The 11,794-nt window shown below is 35.0% G+C and overlaps 1 protein-coding gene across 1 annotated transcript in view; it reads right to left on the bottom strand.

Annotated features, from left to right (window-relative positions):
* The window catches only part of CATSPERB (catsper channel auxiliary subunit beta), a 43,939-nt gene extending 32,989 nt beyond the window's left edge, over positions 1-10,950 (bottom strand). The window contains exons 1-6 of the mRNA XM_085317637.1: positions 10,891-10,950; positions 9,590-9,742; positions 8,082-8,148; positions 6,647-6,742; positions 5,894-6,043; positions 1,225-1,317 (exon numbers count right to left, since the gene is read on the bottom strand). Of these exons, the coding sequence (XP_085173763.1) occupies positions 1,225-1,317; positions 5,894-6,043; positions 6,647-6,742; positions 8,082-8,148; positions 9,590-9,742; positions 10,891-10,950 (619 nt within the window). The remainder of the gene's footprint in view (positions 1-1,224; positions 1,318-5,893; positions 6,044-6,646; positions 6,743-8,081; positions 8,149-9,589; positions 9,743-10,890) is intronic.
* Between the last annotated feature and the right edge of the window lie 844 nt (positions 10,951-11,794).

The raw sequence follows: 11,794 nt of genomic DNA, 5'->3' as shown, positions 1-11,794 counted from the left end.
AACATTGTGAAAAAATGTTGCTTTGCTCCATTCATGTATAATTTGACATCGCTAAAGTCTATCCCAGAGTATTCACACAACCTCCCAGGTGTTCCCCTCCAAACCAAAGGCAACGTTCAAGCAGACAGCCAACCTGCAGAGTAACCCACATTCAAAACTGCACAATATTTGCACACAATATGCTGTCTGGCATGCAGGGACACCTACATGGGGTCAGCTAGGCAGATTTAGAACCATACTGTCCTTGTGGCCAACTGCCCTGTAAGAACTGCTGCTGCTTGACACATGGTAAGATCCATTTCTAAAATGGAGCTTACTACAGTTTTTAAGCATCCAGACTAAACTGCTCCCCCTAGCCTATGTCAAAGAATCCCCTTCCACACAGTCTTTACATCCACGTAGTCTTTAAACAACATCCAAGCCTCAACTTCAGAAGCAAACTTTTTTCAGATTGACACTCTTCCCCTAAAAACAAGACTACATTGAGCAACATACGTAAAATTTCTGTACAACTACAAATGAATCATCAGAATCATCAGCTGAATCATCAAATTCTGGTATCTATATAGAATACAATATTCTTCATGCAGTGATCCAGATGCTATCATGCAAATAATGTGGATGAAACCAAACAACCTCTACTGACTACATAAACTAAGACAGATAATAAGAACACAACTATTCAACTGATCTTCTGTATGTCTCCTTTGAGAATCATGACTAAGTACATTTAGAAGAAATATCTGGGAGCTAATATTCCTAACTCTACTTGACATTGCAAATTATGGCTATTGTTTTGATAATGCATAACAGTTTTCCTCATAGCTCACTTTTGCTGACCTGTTGTTTTCACAGGCACAAACTACCTTTTTTTTTGGAATTCTCATAATTATTAAACAAAATTGAGCATGAACAAGTGTTCTAAGATTATACTTGGCTCAAATCTGCTACTTTTGTTTCATATTGAGAAGGTCTATGTACTCCAAAATACATTCATACATACACACACATATTATATATAATATTGTATAATATATTTATAATAGGATTATATAATAATATACAATATTATAAGTATACATAATTATATCACACACACACACACATATATATATATATATATATATATATATATACTGTCCCAATACTGTAAGTTATTATAATAAATGTTATCTTTCTCTGTATGTGATTTGCATCACTAAACAATTGAGAAGCCAAATTTACCATCCTCCTGTTCGGGACACAGGCTGTTCGTCATATTGAACCACTTTGTTTTGTCATATGCAAATCCAGAGTCGGTAACACCTACATACACATCTGAAAAGTGGAAAAAAAAAAAAAAATCAATATTTACATAGAAATGAATGGGAGATTTATTTAAAAATCTGTCCTTGAATGTTAGATTTGTCTAGGAAATATATTTTTTGGCACAAAAGAGAGAGCGCATTCTCTATTCAGGTAAAAATACTATTAACATCAAAAAAATAAATAAGAAGTGAGGTCTGGAAATTCTATTACTTCTTTCACAGAATTGCTGCCTATTTGAGATCCAAACAAAAGCCGGTTGGGACAACTGGAATAAAAATGAAGCTCATTTTAAACTCCTGTGTCTTAGCTGTTGTCATATTTTATTTAACATCTACAAACAAATTTGCAGGTTGATTTTTGTTACCTAAATATATCAACATCAATCATTCTGACACAAAGCTATCAGTAGGCTCCAGAATAATTTTGCAACTGGAATAACAACTGGTCTAAAGCCTGAGTCCTTCTTAAGGAATTTCACTGAGAAAGTTCCTCCTATCCTTCTTCTTTATGAACTTCTGATTATTATCAACTGCAAACTGTCCATGCTTACTTTATGAACTTCTGATTATTATCAACTGCAAACTGTCCATGCTTACTGTATTGCACAAAACTGTACCAAAAAAAAAAGAAAAGCAAAGATGGTTCTCACTCACAACTCACAGCAACATCCTGAGCAATACTCAGTTTAAAGACCTGTGAATATCTTGCTCTTGGGGCTTGTTTCAAAGAGATTTATTCAACACATAATTTTTCAGAAAGATTGGAAATGGAACTTTAAAGCAAATAAGTTATAAATAATATCAGCACAGAAACAGAAGATGGAGGGACAAGCGAAGGAGATAGCCATAGATAGATATTGATATATTTTTTATATATATATATATAGATATATAGATATAGATATATAGATATATATATATAAAAAATCAAGGTTGAAGGTGTAAGTAGAGACACACTTTTAGTTGTCTCTAGGTTTCTTGAGTTTAATGATCAAATGTCGGTCCCTCATAAGCCAGTTTTGCCTTTCATATCTATGAGAGGTTATTTTTCCATGGGAATGTGTCAGGTTTTGTAATGAAAAGTCAAAAAATTCTCAAGGAATTTTCAACGAGAATTCCTGTCAGCTGCTTTTGCGTGGGTTTCTACCCTGATGTTTTATAAAACAATGTCTCGTTGCAGTTAGTTTATACAAAATTGTAAAATAATTCTGAAAAATGTAGTGTAAATTTTAACAGAACATATGACTGTTCTGATAAACATCTGGGTCTGGTTTAGTAATATTAAATGATATCTGTCATGTGATTTCTACTTTTTGTAGCCAAAAGGTAACACAGAAACTACTAAAAGGAAGRTTAAAAGGTAAATTTGGAAGAACATTTGATTTTGTCATCTCACGGAGCCTCTCATTTCCTATCACTGTGAAGACTGAATAGTTTCCATATCTGATTATACTGTGCCATATAGGTATATGTACTCTCTTCTGAGCACATTTTGTTCAGGCTGAGATCTGTTCCATCAGCTCTAGTTCCTACTAAGCTTTTCACATAAGCACTTACTACCATTTGAACAGAACCAGACAAATCCTAAAACTGCTGTGTGGTCAAAGCTCTGCTCAAAGGCAGCTTGAAAAAAAACTAGATGAAAAATTTGGTCAATACTTATTTAAAATTGTATTGTTGCAATGTCAGATAGCATTTTTTTTTTAATGATTTAGAGGTTTTATTTTCATGTTACTTTTCCCTTTGTTGGCCTATTTTGGTCTTATTTTGAACTCTCTGGATCTGGGAACATACCTTCCTACATGTCTACAGTTCTTGCTGTAAAAAAGCAGACATTACATTTACTTTTATTTTCGTGCTGTTCTTTCATTTGCCATTAGATGGGAGTAGTCACTTTTGTTGACCCTGCAGACCCTAGAGCCTGTGTATCATTGTAAAGTCTGTTTCAGCAGAACATAGAAGGGTATGTAAGACTAGTTTGCTAAATATTGAAATTGTTCATTTTAACAAGACATGTAAAAGATTTGCATCTAAAGAATACACCACRTTACAGCAAACAAGTAGTTCTATGAGATGAAAAACTTATGTTGTGGGTCTCCTGTGTGGCGTCTATCAAAGGATGAGCACAGGTTGCTACTTTTCCCTCACTGGCACGTGAATAGGCTCTCTTTATTTACCCAGTCATTTATTCTCTAAAACTCATACAAACATAATGTCTTCTAGGCACCACTGGTCTGCATGGCATGGCTGAACTCACCAATGCCTGGAAAAGCTAGTATGGAGAGACACAGACTATTCTGTGACTATTACTTTTCTCTAGAAGTAATGCTGGAAAACTCCATAGCCTGCGTTACAGTACAGGTATGATTAAGAGATCACCCTTATGACATTTTGACTTGTGGTTCATTCAAGCATTCTACTTGTCAACTGACTATCTAGCATAAACTATCTCCAGTAATAGCTCATCGCATCTACTTTCACAGGACATTTTAAAGCCTTTATAATACAGTCAATTGTACAATACTTGTGTATTACAGCGTGACCTTTTCTTGGACCTGGATAATGATAAACACAAAGTCTGAGGCAGGGACAACTTGTTAGATACTGGAATAAAATCCATCAACACACTGACTAACCAGAGCCAGGTATACCATTACTCAGTGTCTCAGCTGCCTATCTGGAAAATGAGGAAAATAGCACTTAGGCACTTTTGTAAAGTGCTACGAAATATGCTAAGTATTATTAGTAACTCTCAAAATTTCAGTATTGGTGTAATAGATTATTTGTACTACCACAGTATATAGGATTCTAATAAAGGACTGAGGTGTCCCCTTTTGATTTGTGCTGTACAAACACACGACAAAATGTAAAGTGGCCCCTGTTTTACAATCTAAGCAAAAGACACAATGAACACCTGCAGATAGGAAACAATGAAATATTATTCAGCATGAGAGGCAACGGTTTCTCATAGTAGCAGTCTAAATACACTCTGAATTTTAGCGCTCTTGGTGCAGCAGACTGCTTTGAGGACAAATTTGAAGAACAATAATAAGACAGCTCTGAAAGTGTCTGCAAATTCTTCCAAGAGTGAGCAGTAGCATTGGAGTAATAAAAAAAGTGTACAGCAGAAAATTCAACAACCCTATAGGAAACACGGGCATCATAGGTATATCATAAGCACTTAATGAGTAAGGAGAAGCTATTGTGAGAGCTTTTATACTAAAGAAAAACTGCTTATGTTTGGAATAACAGTATACAAGTTAACAGAGAGATGCAAATAAATGAGACACAGACAGAAACAGAGAGAGAGAGAGACCTTTGCAGCAGCACCCTGAATGCACGTGAAAAATGTAAGATTCCTCTAGTCTTGCTTAATACAGAAGATTTAAAAACCAAGAGAGGGCAAGTGATGAGACTTCYGATGCTGTAACAGGGTAGGAAAAGCCGAACCTTGTGATAGTAGCAGAAAAAAAAATGCAGGATTTAGACATTGCCTGCAGGACATGAAGTAAAATATCATGTACAGGACAGTGGAAGGACACCTGCAGGACAGGTGTTGTCTAAATGAGAAGGGAAGCTGCAAGAAGATCTAAGGAGAAGTATGTGAGTAGGTTAGGAGAATTTTTTTAAAATCATTTCAGGCTTTGCAGGAATGTAGGAGACACATCCATATTTCATCTGGATGTGCAATGGGGTGGAATTTATCTCATCTGACCCTAAATACCTACCATGTAAGTATTTTCACCTGAAAAAATTATCTAGATTTTACTTTATGAGAGGAGCAATGTCAGCATGCGAATTATCTGCCATCCATCTACAGTTAGCTGAGATGAACTTTGCATGATAGTGATGCTTATTTCTCTCTCTTGACTATAAAAGAAGTTTAGACAAAGCCAGAAAAAATGCCCATATTGTACATAACCAAATCCAGAGAGATGAATCCCACCTGAGGATATAAGAACAACAACAGAGATCAGGTCTGTTGTCTGCATAAAAAGCAAGATAGGCCTTTTGAAAACCAGATCACACTTTGTCCCAACACACAATGAGATACTGATGTCTAAATATTTATAACCTGCCTTAAAACAAAAGAAAAAGCTCTTCACTGAGAGCCCTCATTCTGGAAGCATATGTTCAAAAGGCATTCCTGTGCAATTTTGTTGTTTTACAGAAATATCCAAATTTTCTCCTTTATTTCTAAATTAAACATTCTAGATTTCTAAACATCCCTTCCTGGTACAGATCATTTCATCTAACTTTTTTAGATATTTTTTTCTTTATGCTCTGCCTTTTTTTWAAAAAAATGAATAAAATGCAATGGGCAGGGTGAGAATATATCAATAAAATATATAAAAATAGAGAGAATATACTTCTATTTAATTTCTAGCTGTGCCTGAATTTTATTTAAAGCATTATACCAGACTGTTTCATTGGCTAAATTCATTTTAGAAGAAGAATACAGCTGACCGCAGAAGGTAATTTGAGAAATTATAACTAATTCAGAAAATAGGTTCTTTCACACGTTCACTGCTTTTCAGCTGTTAAAGTCACTGTGCATTTATGAATGCCCAGAGATCTATACCTACCTTGAGCTGTAGCATTACAGATGAGAGCAATAACTGCCACATCATTAGCACAAGGAGAAACTGCCAATCTGATATTTATTACGTGAGGTATCACAGCATCAAGATGTTCAGGGGATATTTTTTCACCAAGTTCCCATTGAAGAATTGGTTCTGTGGAAGAGAAAAGTCTAGCTGCTTAACACAGATAAAGCATAAATAAACTGTATGCATATGAAATGGTCTTCAGGCATTACAGATTTGGGGACTAAGACAATAAATATAATAGAAAGGAGGTTAAATATAGTAAACATGTAAGAAAATGAATTGATTAGATAGCTTTACCTCTAGTACAAAAGGAAGAATACATTCATGAACAGACACATATTAAGAAAGAAAATACCATTGAAAAATAAGACCATGATTTTAACATGAAGAATTAAGACCTATTAAACATTTGTGCTAAAGTATTTAGTATATATACTGTGAAAAAATCATCCGTGTAAAATTTGAGAGAGTTTTTATTGATTTATTTATTAAATTATGTTTTACATAATTGTATTAAAAAGAACACCCTGCATTAAAAAGAACATAATTGTATTAAAAAGAACACTCTCAAGACTGCAGAATTAAGCTTAAGAGCTGCAGGATCTGAAAACCAACTTCAGGTCTCCTGTGGCTGGGACTAGGTTTCAAAGGAAAGGATGTTTTAGATAGTATTCTGAATTCAGTCTCTGTTTCAACATACGGCATAAATGGAGCTTCTCTTATTCTCACCTCTGAGAATATCCAGTAACGTTCCTTCAGTGGTAAACATATTTAATCCATGATGCATTCTGAATTTTACAAACCATTCCTCTATTGGAGCAATGTCTGCTTGAACATAAAATGAACATTAATGAAATCTTTTGGTTTTATAAAATACTACAGAAGAGTGATACTCACAGAAAGGACTTTCTTCACTGAATCTTTTTTTTTAAGTAACCTCTGATTACTGAGCAAGTACACCAGCACCTGGCTAAAAAAAATGCATAGCTAAACATTTCATATAACAACTTAGCTGAATATGACAAATATGAGAAGGCATATACTTTAATATCTTACACGCGAAGGTAGTGTTCCCTTACTCTCCACATTCACTGGAAATGTCTTGGCCACATCAAGTGAGAGTTAGACAGAAGAGCACCAAGTAAGGAATGTGACAGACACCAGTGTTCTTGAGATACAAATGCCCAGTTTTATCCAAAATGACTCCTGTCACACTATTGAGAATTATTCCAGGCAGCAGACTAGTATTGAATCTCCAGATAAACTGCACATTTTCACAACTGCATAGTGACAAAGATTTTTTTAGAAACTTGCCCGCATCTGTAGTCCCACTCCTCCTAACCCAAGTGGCAGTGTACTACCATTAGCACAGCAATAGAAACACAGAAAACCAGTTCGCTGGAGTGTGCCGACAACTGCTTAGATCATGAGGATGCAGTATCAGTGATCAGTGCCACGCAGGTTTCTTTAACATCTGCAATAATAGTAGGGAAGCAGGACTCAGCAAATTGTTAAAGTGACCAGACACTAAGTTAGGAGAGATCGTAGGCAGAGAGGAACACTGAGAAATCACCTAAAGGTCTTCTTTAACAAGGGTTGAATCTAGGAAAGTTAAAGCCAACGTGCACAAAAAATAACATGAAAACTAGATATATTGTAAGGGGCAAACATGAACAGCAACGATGCTGAAAGAAATAGGGTCTTATTGAACAAAGCCCAGGAGTTTGAAACAAAATATGCTGCTATGACTATGGATATGAACTCTCAGACAGATAGCTGTTATTAAGAAAAAAACTTTAAGATTGAATTCCAGTCACTTCTGCTACAGTAAACAACAAATGCCTTCATCCATCAATAAATAACTGCATTTCTACCAGTAAAGTCTTGGAAAAATAATGAAAAAAAAAATCAAAGGAAATACAGTGATAATACTATATTTTAAGGAAGTTCAGCAAAACCAACCATCTGTAGAATGGATATGATATCACTCTAAGGGGATAAAAATCTGAAATATTTGAGTAGCAGCAAAAATGAAACAGTATTTAACACAGCAGAACACACAGGAAAGTTAAATAGTTAYAGGACAACATTAAAGATTCAGAAAAAGCTCAACTGAATTGAAAGAAAACTGTACTGATATGAAGTATGATTTTAAAATTCTTACCAGTACTATATGTAATGTTTGCTCTGGGGATATCAATGTTCCAAGTACTTGCATTATCTTCAGTTTGCTTTAGAAATGAAAACCAGTATTTAAAAGAGATTATAAAAACTTTCTTGCAAAGACCATATTTAAAAACACCCCCTTTCAAAGATTACGTGCCTAATTGTCCATGACACACTGCACCATCACAGGATACAAACCTGAGGGTAAGAGCTGCTAGATGAAAAAAATCCTTAGAGCAAATTACCTCTGGCTGAAGCCAATAAGGATATGCCAAGACTCAGCTGATTCACAGCATTCTTGGAATCCTTTATGCTTTTGTTTCTGTTCCATTAAATCCTGACTGCATATCAAGCCTTTGTTTGGTTGACTAGAGAAATACCTTCCTTTGGATATATTCTCTTGAGTACTTGGATAAATTTTTTTCTTTTTTCTTCTCTCTTTTTTAAACAGCTTGTCCTGATAGATCTGACATTACGCTACATTCACCAGCCCTTGAACATACACAGAAATTTTGGCCTAACTTGTAGGTTTAGCTAATATATCAGTTGGAAAAACAATTAGACCAGTTCAACACATATGTGGATACAATTGTGCTACCCAAAAGGTGACCCATGTCAGAATAATTTCTCTCTGTATGAGAATAGCTATAGCAGTACAATGCACCTTCAAAGAATAAACTTCATTATCTGAGGGTGTTTGTACTACTGCAGTCATACCAGTGTCAATAAAGCAGCAAAGCATCCAGGTGTAGACAGGCCTCAATTATAGCACCAGATGTCTCTTGAAGATATATCAGAGATAAGACTAAATTTCAGATTCTCATGCAAATTTGTGACAACATGGAAGAAGTTTCTTGAAACTCAGGTATCTTACTCTCAACTGATGACTGCTTTGAGATCTGCTTGAAGCTTAAAGAAAGTCTGGAGAGCTACTTGAACAACACAAACTGAAATCCCATATTTGTTCTGTGTTTAACTCCTCCATTCAGTTAAAATGATACATGCAGAAGATCATGAAGTCTCCAGTGCTTATACCATTCCTCTTTTTCCAGGCAAAGGAGATTCAGTACTTCCACCTGGAAGTACTAGCTTCCAGCTTGCCACTCCCTAATTTTTCAAATTCTGCAATTTTAACAGATATCTCTCTTTTAACAGCCACCACCCAGCACTACTTACCCTACCTTTCATTCAGCATCGAGCCCTGAACTTCATAATACTGTGTCAGGAATGGATGAATCAAAGTGGATTTCACTTTATTTGAACATGTTTCTCTTATATTAGTCTCTAATTCTGAAGAATTGCAAAGCTAACCCAGCTGCCTAGCAGCTATGCAGGAAAAAGCATAAAGAACAGGTAGGGTATCTACCCATTCCTAATCATGATTGTTGGTCTCACAGGTTCTGCGACAACACAGAGAATTAACGTAACAATTGCGTTAGCACTGTCATTGACACTACTTTATAGTTCATGCTAATCAAACATACAYGGGGAAAAATAAAATGTTACCATTTTCATTTTGAAGTAGAAGATCTGAGAATAGGTGCTATTGAAGATCTCAATGATCGGAGCAAGTCCTGCTGAGTTATACATCAGTAGAAACTTCTTTCTTGTTTCCAAACTACTCTTCTCCTCTACATTATATAAGTAACAGCTGATTTTCTTTGAAATGGAAGGAAAAACACATGTTTTAACTTAAGAAATCTGCTATCCCTTCTGTAATTACTAAACTAGTCAAACACTTAACAGACTACTATAGACAAAAAATTCATTGAATTGGCTTGCCCACACTATTTGTCCTTGAAAGCAGGTATCTTGCAGTAGGTTCAGGATCATAGAGAGTTCTGAGTTATTATTATAACGTAAATTGCATCCCTGCCAACTTTGGAAAGTGAGAGCATCTGGTTTAATAAATACTGCTCTTGACACTTGCACTGCTTGCAAATACTAACAGCCCAATGAGGTCAGTTGATAGAGATATCTACAACTAATTAATTCAAACCTCGACTTTTGTGCAAAATTATGGCCTTTTTTATTTTAATGAAAAGAACTTTGCATGCAGCATATCTTGCATATATTAATGTTAGACTCAAAGCAATGTATTTTATGCATGAAGAGAAACTTACGTGTGGAGAATATTTAGGATCATCCAGTTGTGTCAGAAAACAATCAAATTTGAAGTGATAGGTTGTAATTAACTGAAGGTCCCCAATATGCATTTACAAAGTGAAGGTGTAAGTTTCAGAATCAAAATCTGGCTGCAAGACTACGATAGCTTCTGAACTTGCTCCCGGTACAGAAAAGAAACTGGAATGCAGTCTTTTGAGTGACAAGCTGAGAGTATGTTTAAAATGTGCCCAAAGACTTTTGACTATCAACACCTAGCACACATTTCCACAGGTTCACAGATACATTTTTCAAAGAAATACCATTTATGAAATGGATTACTGAATGCAAATTTTAAGGTCACTTGTTAACAATGTTAACATTTAACTCAGTGATTCTGTTCAATTCAATGAATTGCATCTCTCTGCTCAAACACTGTGTGTTTTATAGAACACAAACTGTTTTTTAGATAACTGCTCTCGACAGACTGAATGAATCTTAATTTATAATATTACCTCAATAAAGAATGAGTATATAAAGGAAATCCAAAATATTATCACTTACACGCTAGGTTAATCCATTATTCCATCTCTAGAAAAATCTTCTCAATACAGATACAGGTAATAAACCACAGTATGTGTTTCTGTCTACATGAAGTGAAGAAATTGCAACTAATACATGCAAACCCATAACTAAGAACTTACCAGATTTTGTGAATCTAGGTACAGTTTGATTGCTTTAGACCTTGCTTTCTCATCCTCCATTTTGTTAGTTAAGCATGAGAAGCTTATATTACCTTTTATTGGGAGAGGTAACAAATATATTTTAGTTACTGAAATACCTTTTGAAAAAATATCTGTAAGACAAATACCAATTTTGTGAAAGGAACATGTAATACATTAACCTAGATTAAACAGCACCTTAAGAAAGAAAATCACCCTTGTSCATCAGGAAATTTTCCTGTGCTTATTAAAGAAATTTCTGAAGATCTAGTTCCTTGATATGAATGCTAACTTCCTGCTGTCTCTCTAATTTGTGCTAGAATGCATTTTATAGCTCCTTTTATCCTTCAGTCCACTCATCCCATCATCYATCCACCCAAATGACTGACTGATGTGTGTTAAATTAGATACGGTTCTGTTCGTAACAGGCATTCAGATTAGGTTCTACTCTTTATCTCCTCAGAAAATCTACCTGCTTAGTTTGAGTAAGATGATGTTAATACAGATCCTAGTGGTGTGGAACTCCAAACAAGTCCCCTGATGATACTGAACAAGCCAAAGCTCAAATTCAGAACTTGAAACGTCAAAAAAGCCTCACTATATCATTTTCAAAATACGTTTCAAACAACCTACATTAGCAGGTTATATTTGTAATCTGTCTAGTGTCTGTTCCATCTGCTTCCCCAAAGAAAAAACATACATAATATATATAAACATATATAAAAACCGTATGTTGCCTATCATTTTATAACAAAGTAGTTTGTAAGTCATGTTTTACCTGCAGTGCTCCAAAATGTTTTTAAAATGAAATGCTTCAAGGGGAAGGTTAAATTTAACTATTATGTCTCCAGAGTGATTCTGTAACTACTACTTGTGTGACTAATCA

The sequence above is a fragment of the Rhea americana genome, unplaced genomic scaffold, assembly GCF_003343005.1.
Source record: "Rhea americana isolate MKP2758 unplaced genomic scaffold, rheAme1 scaffold_5, whole genome shotgun sequence".
NCBI lineage: Eukaryota > Metazoa > Chordata > Aves > Rheiformes > Rheidae > Rhea > Rhea americana.
Note: the sequence above shows the minus strand (reverse complement) of the source record. Positions and strands in the feature narration are given on the sequence as shown.